Source organism: Pongo abelii, chromosome 6 (assembly GCF_028885655.2).
Source record: "Pongo abelii isolate AG06213 chromosome 6, NHGRI_mPonAbe1-v2.0_pri, whole genome shotgun sequence".
NCBI lineage: Eukaryota > Metazoa > Chordata > Mammalia > Primates > Hominidae > Pongo > Pongo abelii.
In genome coordinates this window covers 7,676,068-7,701,893 of record NC_071991.2, presented here as the reverse complement: position 1 = coordinate 7,701,893, position 25,826 = coordinate 7,676,068, and the positions used below count along the sequence as shown (strand labels likewise).

The window sequence follows — 25,826 nt, the reverse complement described above, 5'->3', positions numbered from 1 at the left end:
AAATTACAGTGAGGTGAGGCTGGATCTGTAGTCTGCATGACAAAGCGTCTTTAACACACAAACACACACTGCAGTAATCCCCACGTACAGTATTCCCCTGTGAGAGTTAGTTGGCTTTTAGGTTGAAAACAAGCTGATTCTCTGAAACAAGAAACATGTCAGATTGCTTTGCCAAAAAGAGATTCACACACTTTTTTTTTTTTTGAGACAGTGTCTTGCTCTGTTGCCCAGGCTGAGTGCAGTGATGCAATCATGGCTCACTGCAGCCTCGACCTCCTGGGCTCAAGTGATCCTCCTGCCTCAGACTCCCACAGCTGGGATCACAGGCATGCACCACCACACCTGGCTAATTTTTTTATTTTTTGAGGAGATAGAGCCTCACTATGTTGTCCAGGCTGGTCTCGAACTCTTGGGCTCAAGCAATGCTCCCATCTCAGCCTCCCAAAGTGCTGGGATTACTGGGATTACAGGCGTGAGCCGTAGCACCCGGCCTCAGACACATAGGACGAAATCTCCAAACTGCTTCTCTATAAACGACAGACGGTGACTCAAGAACGTGAGCTCGGCCGGGTGTGGTGGCTCATGCCTCTAATCTCAGCACTTTGGGAGGCCAAGCTGGGTGGGTCACTTGAGGTCAGAGGTTCGAGACCAGCCTGGCCAACGTGGTAAAACCCCATCTCTACTAAAAATAAAAAAATTAGCCAGGCATGGTGGCAGGTGCCTGTAATCCCAGCTACTCAGGAGGCTGAGGCAGGAGAATCACTTGAACCTGGGGGGCAGAGGTTGCAGTGAGCCGACATCGCGCCATTGCACTCCAGCCTGGGCGTCAGAGTGAAACTCCGTCTCAGAAAAGAAAAAAAAGAACGTGAGTTCAAGGAACCTGACCCTCACGCCATCTTGTTTCCACCTCGGGCGTTTATTTCCTTGTTTATTTGTGTTTCTTTTCTCCTTCCCCAGAAAGCTGACTTCATGAGACCGAGGATCTCATTCGTTGATCGATGCTGCATATTCAGCATGTTGGATAATGAGGTTGGTGAGATTAATGAAATCCCACCCACCAGGGCCGACCCATAAAGAGTGTTTTTATGAAGAACATGCTCCTGAACTCCGCTCCAGAACCAGCTTTTGAAAAGAAAAATCTGAAAAAATTTGACCTCAGTTAAACTGGTCCAAATCCCTGAGCATAACCAAATCTTTCCTCATTCACTCTTCCCTTAGACCATGTTTAGTTCGGTTGCTGATGACAATATTTGTTTTAGTAAGGCTGTCACTCTACCTTGGGTGAAGATTTGGGTTCTGTGGACTGATGTTTTTATTTTATTACTTCATTTTATTTATTTTCATTTATTTTATTTATGTTATTTTATTTTATTTTTTACTTGACACAGGGTCTCACTCTGTTACCCCGGCTGGAGTGCAATAATGTGATCATAGCTCACTGCAGCCTCAAACTCCTAGGATCAAGTGATCCTCCTGCCTTAGCCTCCCGAGTAGCTGGAACCACAGATGCATGCCACCACGCCCAACTATATATATATATATATATTTTGTTGTTGTTGTTGTTGTTTTTGGTAGAGACAGGGTCTCGCTATGTTGCCTAGGCTGGTCTCTAACTCCTGGGCTCAAGCCTACCTCAGGCTCCCAAAATGCTAGGATTACAGGTGTGAGCCATTAGGCCTGGCCAAGATGTCTTGATTTAAAACAAAACCCTCTTCTGTGTTTGACACGGGGCCTTTCCACTCATGCTCTGGCGTCTGCTGCGGTGCTGCGGTTCTCACTCTGGGATTTTTATTCCCTCTGACTTGCCTTCCTCTGGTAACATCTATAGGCAGCTGCGTAATTCATGCCCACAAAGAAGGACAGACCGAGGAGGCTGGAGAAGTCAGGGTTCCTCTGGAAATAAATATTCTGTATTCTGTTGCATGCACACATATATGCACTTTTTTTTTTTTTTTTGAGATGGAGTTTTGCTCTTGTTGTCCAGGCTGGAGTGCAATGGCATCATCTCGACTCACTGTAACCTCCTCCTCCTGGGTTCAAGCGATTCTCCTGCCTCAGTCTCCTGAGTAGCTGGGATTACAGGCGCCCGCCACCACGCCTGGCTAATTTTTTTTGTATTTTTAGTAGAGATGGGGTTTCACCACATTAGCCAGGCTGGTCTCGAACTCCTGACCTCAAGTGGGGCACCCACCTCGGCCTCCCAAAGTGCTGGGATTACAGCCACGGTGCTTAGCCTTTATTTTCTTATTATCAAAAACCCTAATACTTTATATAGGCTCTAACCCACAATTCCCCTTCCAGGAACTTAAAATATTTACATAAATTGTGGAGATCTCCCCTTCTCATGGCCGAGATGGATAACCCTTCTTGCCTTAAATTCCTACAACTGCACAAAACACAGGAAACAGCAGCTTGTTTTCGTTTTTGAGAAGGGTCTTGCTCTGTTGTATAGGCTGGAGTACAGTGGCAAAATCAGGGCTCATTGCAGCCTCAACCTTCCAGGCTCAAGCGATCCTCCCACCTTGGCCTCCTGAGTAGCTGGGACTACAGGTGTGAGCCAGCATGGCTGGCTAATTTTTATAATTTTTGTAGAGATGGGGTTTCACCACATTGCCCAGGCTGGTCTTGAACTCCTGAGCTCAAGCCATCTGCCCACCTCAGCCTCCCAAGTACTGGGATTACAGGCGTGAGCCACCAAAAGCTTTAATTCTTTTTTTTTTTTTTTTTTTTTTTTTGAGATGGAGTCTTGCTCTGTCACCCAGGCTGGAGTGCAGAGGCACCATCTCAGCTCACTGCAACCTCTGCATCCCCAGTTCAAGTGATTCTCCTGCTTCAGCCTCCCAAGTAACTGAGATTACAGGTGCTCACCACCACGCCCGGCTAATTTTTGTATTTTTAGTAGAGATGGGGTTTTGCCACGTTGGCCAGGCTGGTCTCAAACTCCTGACCTCAGGTGATCCGCCTGCCTTGGCCTCCCAAAGTGCTGGGATAACAGGTATGAGCCACCACACCTGGCCAACTGCTCCGTTTTGACCAATAATTTGGGAATGTGATTTTAAAAAAGCTTTAATTCTTTATATAGCCTTTAACTCACCCTTCCAGGAACTTAAAATGTTTTATTTTTTTCTTGAGACAAGGTCTCACTCTGTCACCCAGGCTGGAGTGCAGCGGTGTGAACATGGCTCACTGCAGCCTTGATCTCCTGGGCTCAAGCAATCCTCCCACCTCAGCCTCCGGAGTAGCTGAGACTATAGGCGCACATTGTCATGCTCGGCTACTTTCAGTATTTTTATTTTCTTGTAGAGATGGGGGTCTTGCTGTGTTGCCCAAGCTGGTCTGGAACTCCTGGCCTCAAGCAGTCTTCCCCCCTCAGCCTCCCAAAATGTTGTAAAAATTGTGGAGACTTCCCCAACTTATAGCCAAGATGGATTAACCCTCTTGCCTTAAATACCTACAAAACCATACAATACATACGCAAAGGCAGTTTTTAGACACCGGTCAATAGGCGGCACTAAAGACCGTGATCTCTGTTAGGGAAGAACCCAATGAGGCAAAGTGTTTCCAGCTGCCACAGGAGGAGGGCAGCCAGGCAGAGCCCAGCGGTCTCCCTGAGTGCAGGAGACAGAGCTGAAAGTGTGAGCAGGCCTGGCCAGGTGTGGTGGGTCACACCTGTAATCCCAGCGCCTTGGGAGGCCGAGGTGGATGGATCATTTGAGGTCAGGAGTTCGAGACCAGCCTGGCCATCATGGTGAAACCCTGTCTCTACTAAAAATACAAAAAATTTAGCTGGGCGTGGTGGTGCATGCTTGTAATCCCAGCTACTTGGGCAGCTGAAGCATGAGAATCACTTGAACCTGGAAGGTGGAGGTTGCAGTGAGCCGAGATCGTGCCACTGCCCTCCAGCCTGGGCCACAAAGTGAGACTCCGTCTCAAAAAAAAAAAAAAAAAAAAGTTTGAGCAGGCCAAAGCAGCTGGAATTTGCAGGATGGAATCCCGCAGGAGAGATGAGCAAAAAAAACCAAACTCTGCAGCTTTGCAAAGGAAACCTCTTGACTCTGAAGCTGAGTGGGATCAGCTCACGCATGGAGGAAATTACCCGAGCAAGACCAGGGGAAGGAATCACACAATAGAAACAGGCAGAATAATTCCAAAGTCCACAAAAAGCTGGGAACCGTTCGTGTTCCCAGCAGGCAAAGTGAAAAACCTCATAATACATGGGGCATTGAGTCAAGTGTTCAGAGGAGCATTGCCTTCGTGGTGCGGCAGAATTGGCCCTAGACTAAGGGTTGCTCTAGTTCTGCAAGTCTCAAAAGGACCACACATCTGGGCATGGAGGCTCACGCCTGGAATCCCAGCACTTTGGCAGGCTGAGGCAGGTGGATCACCTGAGTTCAGGAGTTTGAGACCAGCCTGGCCAACATGGTGAAACTCCTGTCTCTACTAAAAATACAAAAATTAGCCAGGTGTGGTTGTGTGCACCTGTAGTCCCAGCTACTTGGGAGGCTGAGGTGAGTGCATCGCTTTAACCCAGGAGGCAGAGGTTGCAGTGAGTCGAGATCGTGGCACTGCAGTCCAGCCTGGGTGACAGACCGAGACTCCCTCTCAAAAGAAAAAAAAAAGGATTACGCTATTTCCAAGTCACTTAACCATGTCCCAGAATAAAGCTCAAGAATATATTTTTTAAACAAGAATATTCAGCGCCCAACCAGGTAAAATTCACAATATCTGGTGTCCAGTAAAAAATCACCAGGCATGGCAGGGAAGTGTTGGCTCACACTTATAATCCCAGCACTTTGGGAGGCTGAGGCAGGAGGATTGCTTGAGGCCAGGAGTTCAAGACCAGACTGGGCAACATAGCGAGACCTCATCTCTACAAAAGTAAAACTAAAAAATTAGCCAGGTGTGGTGGTGCACACCTGTAAGCCCAGCCAGTTGAGAGGCTGAGGTGGGAGGATCGCTGAAGCCCAGGAGGTTGAGGCTGCAGTGAGCTATGGTGGCACCACTGCGCTCCAGCCTGGGCAACACAGCAAGATCCTGTCTCTAAAAAATAATAATCACCACATATGCCAAGAAGCAAGGATTATACCCCAGGAAGAGGAGAAAAACCAATGAAATGAAATGACAAAGATAGAATTAATAAAGAGATTAAAACAGCTACTACAACTATTTGATATGTTCAAGAAGGTAAATGAAAATATGAGCATGTTAAGGGTAAGTATGATGGCTCACACCTGTAATCCCGGCACTTTGGGAGGCTGAGGCGGGCGAATCACGAGGTCAGGAGTTTGAGACCAGCCTGACCAACATGGTGAAACCCCGTCTCTACTAAAAATACAAAAATTAGCCGAGCGGGGTGGCACATGCCTGTAATCCCAGCTACTCAGGAGGCTGAGATAGGAGAATCACTTGAACCCGGGGGCGGAGGTTGCAGTGAGCCAAGATCGCACCACTGCACTCCAGCCTGGGCAACAGAGAGAGACTCTGTGTCTCTCAAAAAATAAATAAATAAAGTAAAAATAAGAAAACTGATGTTCTGAGAGATTAAGTGAATTTCCCAAAGGCAGACAGCTAGAAAAGCCCAAGATAGGATGGGATCTCCTGTCTCCTGAGCTTCTTTCTATCCATTCAAGGTCATATCTAGATAAGAACATGAGGGTTTTTTTAATTATTATTTTTTAGAGACAGGTTCTCGCTCTGTCACCCAGGCTGGAGTGCAGTGGCACAATTTTATCTCACTGCAGTCGTGAATTCCTGGGCTCAAGCAATCCTCCCACCTCGGCCTCCCAAGTAGCTGAAACTGCAGGCATGCGCTACCATGCCTAGCTAACTTTTTACATTTTTGTAGATGTGGGGTCTCCTCTGCTGCTCAGGCTGGTCTCAAACTCCTGGCCTGCAGCAATCCTCCTGCCTCGGCCTCCCAAAGTGCTGGGATTCCAATCGTGAGCCACTGCACCTGGCCAACATGAGAGTTCTTGAGGGTTTGGAACAATCCTCTGAATTCAACTCTGACATCTGTCCCAGGTCGTTGAAGCTTTTTTTTTTTTTTCTGAGACAGAGTCTTGCTCTGTCACCCAGGCTGGAGAGCAGTGGCACGATTTCGGCTCACTGCAAGCTCTGCCTCCTGGTTTCACGCCATTCTCCTGCCTCAGCCTCCCCAGCAGCTGGGACTACAAGAGCTCGCCGCCACCGCACCGGCTAATTTTTTGTTGTTGTTGTTTGTATTTTTAGTAGAGATGGGGTTTCACCTTGTTAGCCAGGATGGTCTCAATCTCCTGACCTCGTGATCTGCCCACCTCGGCCTCCCAAAGTGCTGGGATTACAGGCGTGAGCCACCGTGCCCGGCTCATTGAAGCTTTTGGGCGACAACATCTCTTCCTTGATGGTTTTCTTTTTGTTTTTTTTTTGTTGTTGTTTGCTTTGTTTTTGTTTTGTTTTGTTTTGTTTTGTTTTGTTTGAGACAGTTTCATTCTTGTCCAGGCCGGAGTGCAATGGCGTGATCTCGGCTCACTGCAACCTCCATCTCCCAGGTTCAAGCAATTCTTCTGCCTCAGCCTCACGAGTAGCTGGGATTACAGGCGCCCGCCTATAATTTTTGTATTTTTACTAGAGACGGGGTTTTACCATGTTGGCCAGGCTGGTCTTGAACTCCTGATCTTAGGTGATCCACCTGCCGTGGCCTCTCAAAGTGCTGGGATTACAGGCGTGAGCCACCGTGCCCGGCCAGTGTTTTTTTATGGGATGGTTTTTCCTGGGTTCTGAATCTCATGGGGATCTCTGCCCAATACAAGGAGACCCCCCACAAAGAGAACCCACATCATGGACAAGTGCAGACAGATAAAAATACAGGACCCTGGAGCGAGAGATGCCAGCTCTGTCATTATGTGGGGTTTAGTTGCAATTTCTCCTTAATTAACTCACTTAAGTCTTCATTAACTGTTGCCTCCAGCTCATCCGTAAGTTGAGATGGAGCCGCTCACATTTCTTGTTCATGAAAAAATCAGCATCCTATAGCATTTTGTTTCTTTTCTGCTATAGCATTTCACACGTGCCTAAGCAGTTTGGGGCTCTCCCAATATATATATATATGTATATATATGTATTTTTTGTTGTTGTTGTTCTTGTTGTTCCTGCTCAAAAACTGAAACATTGATTTAGTGACCACAGAGTTGGCCAGAGAGCAAAAGCAGCAAGAACAGGTTTTGGGTGAAAACTGCTGGAGAACTTCTTGGCAAGAAGTCCTCAAATGTGGTAGCCTGGAGGTGGCTCACTAATGCTGACACCAAATGTGTGTGCCACAGGTGGTGGTGGTTATAGTTGTTGCTGGTTTTTAGCAGGATGGGAGGGAGGTGTGCTTTAACAATCCCAGTTCTGGCCGAACGCGGTGGCTCACACCTGTAATCCCAGCACTTTGAGAGGCCGAGGCGGGCAGATCACCTGAGGTCAGGAGTTCGAGACCAGCCTGGCCAACATGGTGAAACCCCATCTCTACTAAAAATACAAAATTAGCCGAGCTTGGTGCCGCGTGCCTATAATCCCAGCTACTTGGGAGGCTGAGGCAAGAAAATGGCTTGAACCCAGGAGGCGGAGGTTGCGGTGAGCCGAGATCGCACCATTGCACTCCAGCCTGAGCAACAAGAACGAAACTCTGTCTTAAAAAAAAAAAAAGAATCCCAGTTCTTGGGGAGGAAGTTGGAATAGAACCAGCTGGGTCATGTGATAGACACTTCCACTGTGTTTTCCAAAGGAAATTTACATTCAGGAAGGAAAACATGTTGAAGAGTGGAAGGAGAGCCAAGAGAGTTGCTCAGTACTTGGGTAACACATTTCTTATTCAGAGGAAAGTGAGTTTAGCAGGGAAGGAGGGTTCCAGTTCCTCCCTCACCAGTGCTTGGCATGGGTCAGCCCTCCTCATTTTGGACATTTTCATTAATGTGTATTGGCATCTCATTGTGGTTTTATTTATTTATTTATTTATAATTTGTTGTTGTTGTTAGAGACAGGGTCTTGCTATGTTGCCCAGGCTGGTCTCAAACCCCTGGGCTCAAGTGATCCTCCCACCTCGGCCTCCCAAAACATTGAAATTGCAAGCATCAGCCACCACACTTGGCCTACTTTTTAATTTAAAAAAAAATTTTTAGAGACAGGGTCTTGCTATGTTGCCCAGGCTAGAGTACGGTGGCTATTCACAGGCATGAACATTGCACACTACAGCCTCAAACTCCTGAGCTCAAGTGATCCTCCTGCCTCAGCCTCCTGAGTGGGTGGAACTATAGGCATGTGCCACTGGGCCCTCACAGTGGCTTTAATCTGCATTCTCTAATGGTGAATAACGTTAAGCATCTTTTCATGTGCTCATTTGCCATCCATATTGAAAGTTTGTTTTAAAGATAGGATCCATACACCAGCATGTTTGTATTGTGAAAGAAGATAAATTCTCAGGACCCCAAACTCACTATGCCAAAGAGAAAGTCAAGCTTGGAAACTGAGTCATGCAATACTGTCTTCCCTTTTGTTCCCAAACGGAGAGCTGTATTTTCATAACCCCATGTTCTAGCCTCATGCATAAGCCAGGTGCCCACCATGATAGGTTACATATCTTCCCAGATGGCTCCCTCACAAGTTGCTCACAAAGTGAGCCCCTAATTCTTTCAGGATACATCTCCCCCTATAAACTAGCTCTAAAAGCAAATTATGTTAAATCTCACACTAACAATGTCGATTACCAGCTTATTTTCACATGGATAGGACAAGGACAAGACCATAAATCATCCTTCCACCTACCCTGAGATAAATGCAGCATGGCCCTATTCCCCTACTACCTCTTTTCATGTTTACTTTATGTTATATAAAATGCAGATTTACTGAGCTCAAGATGAATGCATCATAAACTTTACTCTTTTCACGTTTATCTTATGTAAAATGTAGATTCACTGGGCTTAAGATGAATGCATCACAGACTCCTTTTCAAGTTTACTTTATCTTGCGTAAAATGTAGATCTACTGAGCTCAAGATGAATGCATCATGGACTCCTCTTTTCACATGTTTATCCTATGTAAAATGTAGATTTACTGAGCTCAAGATGAATGCATCATGGACTCTTTCCTCTACTTCTTTTCACATGTTTATCTTATGTAAAATGTAGATTCACTGGGCTTCAGATGAATGCACCATGGACGCCTCTACTCTTTTCATATGTTTATGTTATGTAAAATGTAGATTTACTGAGCTCAAGATGAATGCATCATGGACTCTTTACTCCCTCATGTTTACTTTATCTTATGTAAAATGTAGATTTACTGGGCTTGAGATGAATGCAACATGGACTCCTGTACTCCCTCTTTTCATATGTTTATCTTATGTAAAGTGTAGATTTACTGAGCTCAAGATGAATGCATCATTGACTTTTTACTCCTTTTTTCACATGTTTACTTTACCTTACGTAAAATGTAGATTTCCTGAGCTGGAGACGAATGCCTCATTGACATGTAAAATGTAGATTTATTGATCGCTAATCAGAGCCTTGAGAGAATAGGACCACTTGCCTCTCTGCCTGCCCTCCCTTCCTTTATCCCTCCTGCTTGCTCTTTCCCCTTTAAATAGTGAAGTTCCCAAACCCTCTTTGGAAACTCACAGGTCACAGATGCTCCTGTGGCTGATGTTCCTCCCGGGCGTGTCCTCAAACTGCTGCATCAACCTCAGTCAATGGGGACTCATGCCTCAGTCCCTTTTTCGGTTAATATTATGTTAATGGGAAAGATCTGTTAGGGAGAGAGAAATTGATGGCACAGGAGAGGGAAGGGGGAGTATGTGGAGTGATGTGCTTGAGAGGGTGGCAGGAATGGAATCCAGTTTAGATGGTGGAGGGGCTGGCTTTAGATAGGATGTGGATGGTTCATTTTTTTTTTTTTCTCGAGACGGAGTCTCGCTTTGTCACCCAGGCTGGAGTGCAATGGCATGATCTCAGCTCACTGCAACCTCCACCTCCTGGGTTCAAGCAATTCTCCTGCATCAGCCTTCCAAGTAGTTGGGATTACAGGTGCGCGCCACCACGCCCAGCTAATTTTTTGTATTTTTAGTAGAGATGGGGTTTCACCATGTTGGCCATGCTGGTCTCAAACTCCTGACCTCATGATCTGCCTGCCTCGGCCTCCCAAAGTGCTGGAATTACAGGCGTGAGCCACCACACCCAGCCTGATGGTTCATTTTATAGCTAAGGCAGGAAGGCAGAGTGAAAGGATGCAGAGGCTGGGAGAGGGCTGATGTTGTCTAGGGAACTTGGGGACACTCCCCTCTGGTCGTTACTATTTTCTCAGTTAAGGAGAAGGCAAGGTCATCTGCTGAGGATGAAGACATATTAGGGTTTGAGAAGGAGATCAGGAATGCAAGAATGATCTGGGGAACAAGGGGGAAAAGAGGGGGCCAGGTGCTGTGGCTCATGCCTGAAATCCCAGCACTTTAGGAGGCCGAGGCAGGAGGGTCACTTGAGCCCATGAGTTCGAGACCAGCCTGGGCAACATGATGAGATCCCGTCTCTACAAAAAATAAAGCATTAGTCAGGCATGGTGGTGCATGCCTGTGGTCCCAGCTACTGGTGGCGGGGGGATGCTATAGTAGGGGAAATCACTTGAGCCCAGGAGGTTGAGGCTGCAGTGAGCTGTGATCGCACCACTGCACTCCAGCCTGGGTGACAGGGGAAGACCTTGTCTCAAGAAAAAAAAAAAAAGGAGGAAAAATGACCTTCACGGTGTTCTAAAAAGCAGTGGCTTCCAGTTCAGAAGGGGTTTGGTGCTCTCTGTCTAATGAGTTGGGGTTCTCTTTTCTCCTCCACGTTCTAGGGTTTTGATGCCTCTTAGCATCACCATCTCTCATTTGGGGAGCAATTATGAATCATTAGTAAAAGCTCAACTTTTTTAAGAAGCAAAACCAGCAAGAAAATTCAGCATGTCTCGGTTTTCTAGACGGCATCCTCGAAGATCACACCCAGGCGCTTAATAATTTAGCCTTTTGGGCAAAGTTCTCATTAGAATAGATCAAATAGGATGAGCATGGTGGCTCACGCCTGTAATCCCAGCACTTTGGGAGGCCGAGCCAGGCAGATCACCTGAGGTTGGGAGTTCGAGACCAGCCTGACCAGCATGGAGAAACCCCATCTCTACTAAAAATACAAAATTAGCTGGGCGTGGTGGTGCATGCCTGTAATCCCAGCTACTCAAGAGGCTGAGGCAGGAGAATTGCTTGAACCCGGGAGGCGGAGGTTGCAGTGAGCCGACATCGTGCCATTGCATTCCAGCCTGGGCAACAAGAGTGAAACTCCCTCTCAAAAAAAAAAAAAAAGAACTAGAGAAATAGAGTGTGATTTCCCGGCAGGAATTTTGACTGGCATGAGACATTTGACTTAAAAGACCTGCAGAAGACAGGGGGCAGTGGCTGTAGTTTGATACCATCGGATATGACCTGGGATTCCCATTAACCAAATTTGGTGTCATCATGACCCAGTCACCCGATCTAGTCACCCTGAGCCCCTCTGCAACTGCTTCAGGTGTTTCCTGGCCAGTGTCAGGGCCGACGAGTAGTGTGATTCGCAAATGCCTGCATTATTCATGTTTTTGATCCATTCTAATGAGAACTTTGCCCAAAAGGCTAAATTATTAAGTGCCTGGGTGTGGTCTTTGAGGATGCCGTCTAGAAAAGTGGGACATGCTGAATTTTCTTGCTGATTTTGCTTCTTAAAAAAATTGAGCTTTTACTAACGATTCATAATTGCTCCCCAAATGAGAGATGGTGATGCTAAGAGGCATCAAAACCCTAGAACGTGGAGGAGAAAAGAGAACCCCAACTCATTAGACAGAGGGCAGCAAATCCCTTCTGAACTGGAAGCCACTGCTTTGTAGAACACCGTGAAGGTCATTTATGGTGGCCATACCATTCCCATAGCTTGTCAGCCAAGGTGTTTTTTTATTAGGCTGGTGCAAAAGTTATAATTGCAAAATTATATTATAGTGGCAATAATACAAAAACCACAATAACTTTTGCACCAACCTAATTAATAAACATGAATCACCTCTAGCGATGGGAGAACACTAAATTCAGGAAATATACATGCTCAGCTGTGACCTGGAAGTCCCAGAGAACTGTTCTGGGCTTGGGCAACACATACCCTGTGCATTTAGAGACAGTGAGTTTAACTGTGTGTTTAATACATAGGTAACAATACTGAAATCTTTTGTTCTTTTATTCATTTTCGGAAAAGAAAATGCTTATACACATCTAGATGTAGGTCAAATATGCCACACTCTTGATAATAATAGAGTTGTCTTCATTTGGATGAAGATTTTCATCACTTCATTCCCATAATTTCAGGGCAGTTTAAAGGCTACTCGTGAATAGTATAGGTATTTGTACAAAAATCCAATATTTTTCTGCCTGGTGCAGTGGGTCGTGCTTGAAATCCTAGTGTTGGGGGAGGCTGAAGAAGGAGGATTGTTTGAGGCTAGGAGCTGAACACCAGCCTGGGCAACATAGCAAGACCCCCATCTCTACAAAAAAAATAAAATTTAATTAGCTGGGTGTGGTGGTGTGCGCCTGTAGTCCCAGGTACTTGAGAGGGTGAGGTGAGAAGGAGCCTTGAGCCCAGGAGTTCAAGGTGACAGTGAGCTATGAATGTGCCACCGCACTCCAGCCTGGGCAACAGAGTGAGATGAAGGACAGAAGGAAGGAGGGGGGGAGGGAGGGAGGGAGGAAAGGAGGAAGGAAGGGAGGGAGGGGGGAAGAGAAGGAGGAAAGGAAGGAAGGGAGGGAGGGGGGAAGAGAAGGAGGGAAGAAGGTAGGAAGGAAGGAAAGAAGGAAGGAAGGAAGGGAGGGAAGAAGAAAGGAAGGAAGGAAGGAAGGAAGGAAGGAAGGGAGGGAGGGAAGAAGAAAGAAAGGAAGGAAGGAAGGAAGTTAGAAAGGAAGGGAGGGAGGGAAGAAGAAAGAAAGGAAGGAAGGAAGGAAGTTAGAAAGGAAGGGAGGGAGGAAGGGAAGGAAGGATGTTGAATTTCCTACCTCCTTGATAGGATGGGGGAGGGATTGGAGTGAAAATTAGGTTGACTTATTATATTAAAAAACCAAATGTATTGTTTGATTTTCTCACATCTGACCTGTGTACTGAGAATTTAAACTCACTCAACTCCCAGTAATAACTGCTAAAACCATTTGGGTGAATTTCTCTGTAGCCTTTTACTGATATGTGGTGGATTTGTATTGTGTCAATTTAGCAAAACTGGGACTGCATTTCCTAAAATTCCCCTCCCTGCCTAGTTCCAGTTTATTGTGAGCAAGAAGACATATCTGTGGAGTGTGGAGGTTGGCACTGGTTACCATGTAACCTGCTCCCACAATTGTGTAAGGTCCAGTCCCTATAACCGCCATCCTGTGTCTATAAACATATATTTTCCAATTTACAAAATACATTTAATACAGTGTCTGTTTCACTTTACAATATGTGGTGGATATTTTTCCATATCATTAAATAGACTTGTAGACTATCCTTTTATTTTTTATGGCCCATCAATTAACAAATCCCTGCACATTGGATGTTGAGGTGATTTCTAATTGCTAAGAGAAACAAAATCTTTGTGTCCATCCGCAATAGTTTGTTTGTTCATTTTTCTTGCAGTTCTTTAAAAAAAATTCCTCCTCTGCCTTCTGGCCTGTATTGTTTCTGATCAGAAGTCTGATGTCACCGGGGGCAGTGGCGTGCGCCTGTAATCTCACCTACTCAGAAGGATCGCTTGGGCCCAGGAGTTCAAGACAAGCCTGGGCAACATAGCAAGACCCCATCTCAAAAAAAAAAAAAGAGAGAGAGAGCAGTCTGATGTCAATCTTATCTTTGTTCCTCTGAACATATTGTGTCTCTTTTTTCTGGCTGCCTTTATGAACTTCATCTTCTCTTTATCACTGGTTTTAAACAATTTTATAATAATGCGCCCTTTATACGTGTTGGCTCTTCCTCCTCCTCCTCCTTTTTCCTCCTCTTATTTTTTCTGGAGGTTCATTGAGCTTCTTGAGCCTACTTTTATCCAATGTGGAAAATTTTCTGCCATTATTTCTTTAAATATTTTTCTGTTCCTTCCTCTTTCTCCTTTCCTCTGAGACTCCAATTACATGTATATTAGGCCACTTTAAGTTGTCCAATAGCTCACTGATGTCTGGTTTTATTTCTTCCAGAATTGTTTCACTCTGCGTTTCAGCTTGTATCTTTTCTATTGCGATGTGGGGGTGTTTGGGAGGGGATTGGTTTTGTTTTGGGGGATTGTTATTTTTTAGGACAGGGTCTTGCTATGTTGCCCAGGCTGGAGTGCAGTGGCACAATCTTGGCTCAATGCAGCCTTGACCTCCTGGGCCCAGGTGATCCTCCCTGGTAGCTGGGACCACCATACCTGGCTACTTTTTAAAATTTTTTGTAGAGATGGGGTTCCACCATGTTGTCCAGGCTGGTCTCAAACTCCTGAGCTCAAGTGATCCACCCACCTCAGCCTCCCCAAGTATTGGGATTACAGGAGTGAGCCACTGTGCCCAGCCTCTATTCCATTGCTATGTTTTCAAACTCATTACTCTTTTTTTCTTCAGTGTCTACTTTGCTAATCCCATCCAGTGTATTTTTCATCCCTAGCTTCACTGTGTTTTGTTGTTGTTGTTTTGTTTTGTTTTGTTTTGTCTTTTTTGGAGACAGGGCCTACCCAAGCTGGAATGCAGTGGCAAGATTATAGCTCACTGCAACCTCAACCACCTGGGCTCAAGCAATCCTCCTGCCTCAACCTCCTGAGTAGCTGAAGTCACAGGCATGCACCACCACACACAGGCGAACTTTTTAATTTTTGTAGAGATGGGGTCTCACTATGTTGCTCAGGCTGGTCTTGAACTCCTGGCCTCAAATGGTCTCCCACCTTGGCCTCCCAAAGTGCTGGGATTACAGGTGTGAGCCACCACGCCCGGCCACTCCCATCTTTATTTCAGCCTTTTCTTCCCCGAACAATGCTCTAGTAAGCTCAGGAAGACACAGCCAGCCAAAGGTCTAAAGGGCTTTTGCCATCAATTTCACTGAGTAATTTAGAGCAAGTGTGTAAGAGTGAGGGGGAAAAAAGACATAGCCAATAATCTCTCAGATAATTTTAAGAAATTGTCCTCTCCTGCAGCATTTGGATAAGAAATGATGTAGCTTCTGTCTTCCTTTGAGGGTCAGAAGGCACGGGGAAGGTGAAGTCTGACACCCATAACGGCTCTGGGCTACCCAGAAAGTCAGCTAAACCAATACTCATGCCAAGAGCTACTGAGTCCAGGCTGGTCACAGTGGCTGATGCCTATAATCCCAGCACTTTGGGAGGCCAAGTCAGGTGGATCACCTGAGGTCAGGAGTTCGAAATCAGCCTGGCTAACATGGTGAAACCCTGTCTCTACTAAAAATACAAAAATTAACCAGGCATAGTGGTGTACACCTGTAATCCCAGCTACTTGGGAGGCTGAGACAGGAGAATTGCTTGTACCCGGGAGGCAGAGGTGGCAGTGAACTGAGATCGTGCTATTGTACTCCAGCCTGGGCAACAGAGTGAGACTCTGTCTCAAAACAAACAAACAAGCAAACAAAACAAAACAAAACAAAAACGACTGAGTCCAAACTTCTAAATAGCTGGGCTGACTTCATACCATTGGCATTCTGAATACGGTACTGACAGAAAGCTGCAGGAAGAAAAGAGAGAAGAAAGGAACTCAGGAAGCATGAATGTTCCCCACGAGGGGGTGCCAGGCCCTCCTAGACCCACCTGTGAACCTACCCCTTCCCCAAGGCCATTGGCAGCTGGAGTCTTAAAATACTTCCTGAGCTCTGGCTGGGCACGGTGGCTCATGGCTGGTAATCCCAGCACTTTGGGAGACTGAGGCAGGCGGATCACTTGAGGTCAGGAGTTCGAGACCAGCCTGACCAACGTGGTGAAACCCTGTCTCTACTGAAAATACAAAAATTATCCGGGCATGGTGGTGTGCACCTGTAATCCCAGCTACTCAGGAGGGTGAGACAGAAGAATCACTTGAACCCAGGAGGTGGAGTTAGCAGTGAGCCGAGATGGCGCCACGGCACTCCAGCCTGGGCAACAGAGACTCCATCTAAAAAAAAAAAAAAAAAAATTTTTTAATTTAAAAAATATATTTCCTGCAGCACTGTATCCTCCCCTATGATCTCATTCCCACCTGCACCCTTCTCCAGTCCCCTCCCACCTGCACCCTTCTCCAGTCCCCTCCCACCTGCATTACCCTAGAACAGCTTCTTCCGCACTACCCAGCAACAAGTCACCGCCCCACCCATCATCCGCACGTGCTCGCCCTGGAGGCCTCATCCTAACCTCTCGGAAGCACTCAACTTGCCGGGTCCATCCTTCCTTCTCGAAGCATTCGTACCCTCGCTCCTGCCCCTGACATTGGCTGACCCGGAACCAGAGCAGAGAGGCCCACGCGCCACGTGTGCGAATTGCAAGTGAAACTGACAAGCGGTTAAGTACAGCACGTTTGCGCCATCCTCCAGCCTTGACGAGAGTATTCTCATAGCAACAAAACCATAGCTGTGACATCTTTGCTTTGTTTTCTTTGTTATTATATATTTTGGGCAGAGGAGTAGGCTGACATTTGCAGAATCCTTTTTTATTTTATTTTATTTTATATTTTATTTTTGGAGACAGGGTCTCGCTCTGTCACCCAGGCTGGGGTGCAGTGGCATGATCACGGCTCACTGCAGCCTTGATCTCCCGGGCTCAAGCCATCCATCGTCCCACCTCAGGCTCCTGAATAGCTGGGACCACAGGCTCGTACCACCCCGCCTGGCTAATTTTTAAATTTTTTTTTAGAGACAGGGTCCCACTATGTTGTCCAATCTGGTCTCGAACCCCTGGGCTCAAGCGATCCTCCCTTCCTCAGCCTCCCAAAGTGCCAGGATTATAGGCATGAGCCATTGCGCTCGGCCTTTGCAGAATTCTTTATGCATTCTCATAGCAGCCTGTCCATTGTCTGGGGCCAGAACAAGCCCTTATTAATAATAATTTCTTCTCACTGGGGTTCTGTGCTCTGTGTCTTATAAAATAAGTCATTAGTCCAGGCCGTGTAGGAAAAGCAGGGAACCAGAGATTTCAGCACGCATCTGAAGGCTGGTAAATTCTGCATCTAATCTCTGAAATTTAGTTTATCTTCATCTGTAAAATGGAGGCATCAATACCTGCCTTAATGTTCTGAGCAGTGAGGTATCCTGTGGAAAATGTTTGCTGCTTTGCTGGGTACAGAAGTGCTTGATATATCAGCACAGAGGCTTAACACATGTTAACATAAGTATGCAGTCTTAGCCAATGTTTAATCTGGGGACCCCATGGCCCACTCAAATTGACATACAAAATTAACTATCACAACTACCACATGAAATTCTTGTAAACATCACGCTAATTGGTGGGTATCTTTTTTTTTTTTTTAGACCGAGTTTTGCTCTTGTTGCCCAGGCTGGAGTGCAATGGCATGATCTCAGCTCACCGCAACCTCCACCTTCTGGGTTCAAGCGATTTTCCCGCCTCAGCCTCCTCCCCAGTAGCTGGGATAACAGGCATGGTGATCCACAAATTAAAATGCCCAGAAAGCCGGGAGCAGTGGCTCACACCTGTAATCCCAGCAGCTTGGGAGGTCAAAGCGGGAGGATGGCTTGAGCCCAGGCATTCGAGACCAGCCTGGGCAACATAGTGAGACCCCCCCCTCATCTCTACAAAAAATAAAATAAAATAGCTGGGTGTGGCGGCGTGTGCCTATAGTCACAGCTACTTGGGAGGCTAAGGTGGGAGGATTATTTGAGCCCAGGAGGCAGAGACTGCAGTGAGCCATGATTGAACCACTGCACTCAAGCCTGGGTGACAGAGTGAGACTCTCGAAAGAAAAAAAAATTAAAGGATAGGGGTCTCACTCTGTTGCCTACGCTGGTCTTAAACTCCTAGCTTCAAGCAAACCTCCCAAAGTGCTGAGATTATAGGCTTGAGCCACCACACCCTGCATGACCTGGGATATCTCTCCCTTTTTCGTCATGGGGATAATAATATTTCACAGAGTTGTTGCCATGGTTAAATGACATGACATCATATTGGTGAACTGGGCAATGTTGTACAAACCTCTTGTGAGCAGGGCAGGCTTCAAGGGTGTGAGACCTATAGTCTTCAGGGTCCTGCACTTAGAAAGCCTGCACACTTGATTTAATCCGCTGAGGCCCCCATATCGAAATTCTTTGAACAAGAGGACTTGCATTTCCTATTTTCTTTCTTTCTTTTTCTTTCTTTTTTTTTTTTTTAGGGATGGGGTCTTACTATGTTGCCCAGGCTGGAGTGCAGTGGCTATTCACAAGCATAATCCCACTACTGATCAGCACAGGAGTTTTGACTTGCTCCGTTTCCAACCTGGGCTGGTTCACCCTCCTTAGGTAACCTGATGGTCCCCTGCACCCAGGAGGTCACCATATTGATGTCAAACTTAGTGGAGACACCCAATCGGCAGAGTGCACTGCAGCCCAGAGCTCCCGGGCTCAAGCAATTCTCCTGCCTCAGCCTCCTGAGTAGCTGGAACTACAGACACCAGCCACCATGCCTGGCAGGACTTGCATTTTCACTGTGCACCGCAGCCCACAGATTACGAGGCCAGCGGTAATTAGGGGACTTGTGCCATTTCCACACCCATAGTAGGTCATGAGGGATGCATTTTGCCCTGCCCCGTGGGTAATCAAAACTGTAAACCCAGGAGAGGTCAGCTCTTATAGACGGGGGCTGTGTACTCCTGAGGATCCCCCATCCTTGTTATTCATTCATTCCATTGGGAAACACACAAGCTGTCCTTTTCACGCAGCCCTAAGACACTTTACGGTCTTCGTTTGTAAACAGCAGTCACTTCGTCTTATGAAGGAGCTTGTCCCAAACCCCCACGTGTAAACTTATTTAACCAATTATTGCTCAGTCTCTGAGTGGAAAAGGAAATCCACTCCTAGAGAAGTATCTCATTTATAAATAAACACTCCGGTAACTCTGGATCCCACCCCATCCCCCACGTCACCACACGGAGACAGTTGGATGCACAAACTCAGATTCAGAGAGCCAGTTCATTCAATGCACAAATGTGTTCATTGAATAGTTACACTGTGACAAGGAATGTGCCAATGAAAGACCGAAGATAAAAATGGACGATGGGGCTGGGCGCGGTGGCTCACACCTGTAATACCAGCACTTTGGGAGGCCAAGAAGGGAGGATGGCTTGAGCCCAGGAGGTCAAGGCTGCAGTGAATCACAATCGCATCATTGCACTCCAGCCTGCATGACAGAGCCAGACCCTGAATCTACAAAACTTAAATTAAAAAATTAAGCCCCGGCGCAGTGGCTCATACCTGTAATTCCAGCATTTTGGGAGGCTGAGGCGGGTGAACCACTTGAGGTCAGGAGTTCAAGACCAGCTTGGCCAACATGGTAAAACCCTGTCTCTACTAAAACTACAAAAAAATTTGCAGGGTATGGCTGCACACACCTGTAATCCCAGCTACTTGGGAGGATGAGGCAGGAGAATCACTTGAATCTGGGAGGTAGAGGTCGCAGTGAGCCTAGATCTTGCCATTGCACTCCAGACTGGGCAACAAGAGCAAAACTCCATCTCAAAAAAAAAATTTTTTTTTAATTTAATTTAATTTAATTTAAAAATTAGCCTGGGGTGGTGGTACATGCCTGTAGTCCCAGCTACTCAGGAGATTCAGGCAGGAGGACCGCTCAAGCCCAGGAGCCTGGATAATTATTTAGTTATTTTCATTTTTTGTAGAGATGGGGTCTTGCTACGTGACCCAGGCTGGTCTCAAACTTCTGGGCTCAAGCAATGCTCCTGCCTCGGCCTCCCAAGTTGGGATTACAGGCATGAGCCACCCAGTCCAGCCATGTTTGGGTTTTTTCAAAACCCACCTGGCTAGGTTGGAGGTGACCCCGAGTGGAGAAAGGTTAAGAGGCCACCATAGTTGTTTCCATTCCCAAAAGAGATGCTGGTGGCTTGGGCTGGGGTAGTGACGGTGGTCCGTGAAGAGAAGATGAAGTTGAGAGACGTTTAGGAAGTGATGTCTGTTGAGAGAACATGGAAGTGGGTCCACGGTGCTCTTAACTAGCCCATCATACATGATGGAAGGAGGGTCTCCCATACATTCAAGAGTTTTGTCCCCACAGTGGCAGCCAGGCTAGGCGCGGCGGCTCATGCCTGTAATCACAGCACTTTGGGAGGCTGAGGGGGGTGGATTACTTGAGGTCAGGAGTTGGAGACCAGCCTGGCCAACATGGCGAAACCCCGTCTCTACTAAAAATAATAAAAAAAAATTAGCCGGGCATGGTGGCGGGCACTTGTAATCCCAGCTACTTGGGAGGCTGAGGCAGAAGAATCTCTTGAACCTGGGAGGTGGAGGCTGCAGTGAGCCGAGATCGCGCCACTACATTCCAGCCTGGGTGACAGAGCAAGACTCTGTCTCAAAAAAAAAAAACGATCTACTTCCACATCTTCCTCCTATTCTTTCCTGGGAGCAATTAGGAATTGGTGGCCAAAATAATGAAGACGACTGAATCAACGTTTAAAAATTGTTAATATATACATATACATGATATACATAAGCATTACATTTCATAAATATGCAAATATGATAAACAACATATCATTATGCATATGCAACATATGTCAGATGCATAACATGACATGCAACATAAAATACATAATATGAAATTTACCATCTTAATCATTTTCTTTTTTTTTCTTTGGAGAGACAGGGTCTCACTCCGTTAACCAGGCTGGAGTGCAGTGGTGTGATCACAGCTCACTGCAGCCTCAAACTCCTGGGCTTAAGTGATCCTCCCACCTCAGCCTCCCGAGTAGCTGGAACCATAGGTGCACGCAACCATGTCTGGCTAATTTTTTTTATTTTTTGTAGAGAGGGGTAGTGCTTTGTAACCCAGGCTGGTCTCAAACTCCTGGCTTCATGCAATTCTCCTGCCTCGGCCTTCCAAAGCACTGGGATTGCAGATGTGCACCTCCGCACCTGACCCATCTTAACCCTTTTGAAGTTCAGTGGCATTAAACATATTCACATTGTGCAACCGTCACCACCATCCATCTCCAGAACTTTCTTATCTTCCCAATCTGAAACTCTGTCCCCATTAAACACTCACTCCCGTTACCCCTCCCCCCAGCCCTGCTAACCACCATTCTGTCTGTCTCTGTCAACTTGAATAGTCTAGGTACCTCGTATTAGTGGAATTATACAATATTGTCTCTCTGTGTGAATCTATCTATATATATACATATATATTTTTATATATATATATGTATATATATATATATATTTTTGAGACGGAGTCTCGCTGTGTCACCCAGGCTGGAATGTAGTGGCACCATCTCGGCTGACTGCAGCCTCCACCTCCTGGGTTCAAGCGATTCTCCTGCCCCAGCCTCCCAAGTAGCTGGGATTACAGACACCCACTACCATGCCCGGATAATTTTTTTGTGTTTTTAGTAGAGACAGCGTTTCGCCATGTTGGCCAGACTGGTCTCCAACTCCTGACCTAAAGTGATCCGCCCACCTCAGCCTCCCAAAGTGCTGGGATTACAGGCGTAAGCCACGGCGCCCGGCCTGAATCGATATTTGATGCTCAGATTGCACATAATGGAATTCAAGTTATCATCTTAAGTGCCTCCTTGATTCAGAAAACATGTTCACTGAATGTGTTATCTTTTTAAAATTTAAATAAATACAATATTTTTCTATAGAGATGGGAGTCTCACTACATCTCCCTGGCTGGTCTCGAATTCCTGGGCCCAAGCAATCTTCCCGTCTCAGCCTCCCAAAGTGTTGGGATTACAGTCATGAGCCACCACTCCTGGCCTGGTCTCTGGTATCTTTATTTTCTATCAGAAAAATAGCATGAACATAAAAAGTATCTTGGTTTAACCCATATGCTACTTTGATTTAAATGAGCAGATTTTTTAAAAATGTTTTATCTCTATGGACAATTGTAAACACTCCCAAAGGAAAAGAAAGGGCTCAGCTAGTTTCTATGGCAACTTAATGTCAGAAACCTAATTCAAAACTCTTAAGACTTATTTTCAGAAACTTTTTTTTTTTTTTTTTTTTAAAGACACGGTCTCACTGTGTCGCCCAGGCTGGAGTGCAGTGGTGCAATTGTAACTTGCAGCAGCCGTTATTTCCCAGCCTCAATCAGTCTTCCCACCTCAGCCTCCTGAGCAGCTGGCCACAGGCATGCGCCACCATGCCTAGCTGATTTTTTTTTTTTCCCAAGGCAGAGTCTCACTCTGTCACCCAGGCTGGAGGGCAGTGGCATGATCTCAGCTCACTGCAACCTCTGCCTCCCGGGTTCTAAGCGATCCTCCTGCCTCAGCCTTCGGAGTAGCTGGGATTACAGGCATACACCACCACACCAGGCTAATTTTGTATTTTTAGTAGAGACGGGGTTTCACCATGTTGGCCAGGCTGGTCTCAAACTCCTGACCTCAGGTAATCCACCCGCCTCGGCCTCCCAAAGTGCTGGGATTACAGGCGTGAGCCACCACACCCAATCTTCAGAAACTTCTTTAAGGGGCTGGGCGAGGTGATGCTAGTTGGGAATCGTATTTTCAACTTCTTGTTGCTATTTTTATCTGTTCATTCATCAAATAACTGCTGAACACCTAAATCTAGGTCAGTCCTGGGCTAGGCACTGGGGAATAAAATGTGGACAAGAGATAGGGTGCCGGCTGGAGGTTTGGTCATTTAAGAGAGGCTGCAGGTATCCCTGAGAGAAACTGTTCACTCACGACACTAGAGTGTATACCATCCTGGTAGGAGAATATATCTGGGGCAAAGTGAAGATGCCCACTGTTTTACCCCGGAAAGAGTCTGAGGTCTTGCTCTAGGTATCCTGAATTGTCTACTTCTTTTTTTTTTTTTTTTTTTTTTTTTGAGATGGAGTTTCACTCTTGTTGCCCAGGCTGGAGTGCAATGGCGTGATCTCGGCTCACCACAACCTCCACCTCCCCAGTTCAAGCGATTCTCCTGCCTCAGCCTCTCGAGTAGCCAAGATTACAGGCATGTGCCACCACGCCCAGCTAATTTTATATTTTTAGTAGAAATGGGGTTTCTCTGTGTTGGTCAGGTTGGTCACGAACTCCTGACCTCAGGTGATCCACCTGCCTCAGCCTCCCAAAGTGCTGGGATTACAGGCATGAGCCACCGCACTCAGCCTGAACTGTCTACTTCTAAGCCACTGTATGTTTCTGATTGCAACATGGGATCTATTTTTGCACTTTTTAAAAACTTCAGGCTGGGCACAGTGGCTCACACCTGTAATCCCAGCACTTTGGGAAGCCGAGCAGGGTGGATCGTTTGAGTCCAGGAGTTTGAGGCCAGCCTGGGCAACATCATGAGACCCCCATTTCTACCAAAAAAAATACAAAAAATTATCCAGGTGTGATGGTGTGTGCCTGTAGTCCCAGCCTCCCGGGATGCTGAGCTGGGAGGATTGCCTGAGCCCAGGAGGTCAAGGCTGCAGTGAGCCGAGATCACACTACTGCATTCCAGCCCGAAGAGCGAAACTCCGTCTCAAAAACAAATAAAATTAAAAATGAAAAACAAACAAACAAAAAACATGAATCCAGCTTTTAAAAAGGAGATCCTAGGCCAGGTGCGATGGCTCACACCTGTAATCCCAGCACTTTGGGAGGCCGAGGCAGGTGGATCACTTGAGGTCAGGAGTTTGAGACCAGCCTGGCCAACATGGTGAAACCCCATCTTTACTAAAAATACAAAAATTAGCCAGGTGTGGTAGCATGTGCCTGTAATCCTAGCTACTCGGGAGGCTCAGTCAGGAGAATTGCTTGAACCCGGGAGGTAGAGGTTGTAGTGAGCCGAGATCATGCCTCTACACTCCAGCCTGGGTGACAGAGCAAGACTCCATCTCAAAAAAAAAAAAGAAAAGAAAAGAAAAAAGGAGATCTTGACACATGCCACAACATGGATGAACCTTGAGGACATTATACTCAGTGAAATAAGCCAGTCTGAAAAAGACAAATACTATATTATTCCACTTATATGATGTCCCTAGATAAAGCAGTCAAACTCTTTTTTTTTTTTTTTTTTTTTTGAGGCGGAGTCTCGCTCTGTCACTCAGGCTGTAGTGTAGTGGCGCAATCTCGGCTCACTGCAACCTCTGCCTCCCAGATTCAAGTGATTCTCCTGCCACAGCCTCCCGAGTAGCTGGGATTACAGGCTACCATGCCCAGCTAATTTTTGCATTTTTAGTAGAGATGGGGTTTCACATCTTGGTCAGGCTGATCTCGAACTCCTGACCTCGTGATTTGCCCACCTCGGCCTCCCAAAGTGCTGGGATTACAGGCATGAGCCACTGTGCCCGGCCAGTAGTCAAACTCTTAGAAGCAGAAAGTACAATGATGCTTACCAGGAGCTGGGAGGTGGGGGAACAGGGGAGTTGTGGCAGCTCAATGGATACAGAGTTTCCATTTTTCCAGCTGAATAAATTATAGAGGTCTCTCGTTCAATAGTGCACCAAGAGTTAACACTATTGTACTATACATACACTTAAAAATGGTTAAGATTATATATTTTATGGAATGTGGTTTTTACCCAATAATTAAAAAGAAGAGTCTAGCACGGTGCTGGCCATATAAAGGCTCAGTAAATGTTTGCTGAAAATTAAAAAAAAAAAAAAAAAAAAGGCCGGGCGCAGTGGTTCACACCTGTAATCCCAGTACTTTGGGAGGCTGAGGTGGGAGAATTACTCGAGCCCAGGATTTCGAGACCAGCCTAGGCAACATGGCAAAACCCTGTCTCTCCAAAAAATATGTATATCAAAAAAATTAGCCAGGCATGGTGGTGTGTGCCTGTAGTACCAGCTACTCGGGAGATTGAGGTGGGTGGATCGCTTGAGCCTGGGAGGTCAAGGCTGCAGTGAGCTGAGATCATGCCACTGTACTCCAGCTGGGGCAACAGAGCAAGACCCTGTCACAACAGAAACAAAATCTTGAGGTGTCTAGTCCTGGCCTCAGCCTCAGAATATTTGTTTCTGAACATGTTAGTTTTGGGGGTTGGGAATGCTGGTTTGATTTCCTCCTTTTTGCCTTTTGAGTGTGTGCAATTTATGGTATAGCTGGGAAATGTCAAAGTCAAGAGTTTTGTAGGAAAATCACGTCACTTAGCCCTGTCTCCTGTGCCGGATGAGTCCTGTGTGTGCACTTGGTGACAATGGCTTTGAGTCTGTCAACTCCAGATTGAGGTCAGCCTTACACACCCATAGTTCCCAAAGCTGAAAACAGGCCTACCTCCAGCGGTACCTGCTAACATCTGGGGAGCCTTTTCAGCTTACAGAGCACCCCGTATGTGTTTGTCTTAGTTCAGGCCACCATCTCCACCTTACCAGGCATCTAGAACCTCCTCCACACTTTGCCAACAGGGTTCGTTTGCAGAATTGAAACCTTAGTTAAGGTTTGTTGAGGTTTTTTTTTTTTTTTTTTTTTTTAACAATTGGCTATTCCCACCCACATTCTGTTGAGACATAAATAGAAAAAAAAAGAGGTTTCATAAGTAAGACAAGACATTTGAGCTACATCCACTTGATCCTTGAAAAGGAAATCTAAGAGGTTGTAACTATCACTTTTTCTAGCCTATATAAGGTAGGTCAGTAAGGTAGCAAAAGCACATCTGTTGTTTTTCTCCTTCAACTCTTTTTCCTGATTCTTCCTGGGGGGAAACCTAAAACGGTGA

At 46.2% G+C, this 25,826-nt stretch overlaps 1 protein-coding gene across 2 annotated transcripts in view; it reads left to right on the top strand.

The window, feature by feature from the left end:
• Window positions 1-881: 881 nt before the first annotated feature.
• OCM2 (oncomodulin 2) overlaps window positions 882-25,826 on the top strand; it is a 31,322-nt gene continuing 6,377 nt past the window's right edge. For both annotated transcript variants that reach the window (XM_063725815.1, XM_063725816.1), the window contains exon 1: window positions 882-1,029. In XM_063725815.1, coding sequence (XP_063581885.1) covers window positions 970-1,029 — 60 coding nt within the window. In that variant the 5' untranslated portion in view covers window positions 882-969. The remainder of the gene's footprint in view (window positions 1,030-25,826) is intronic.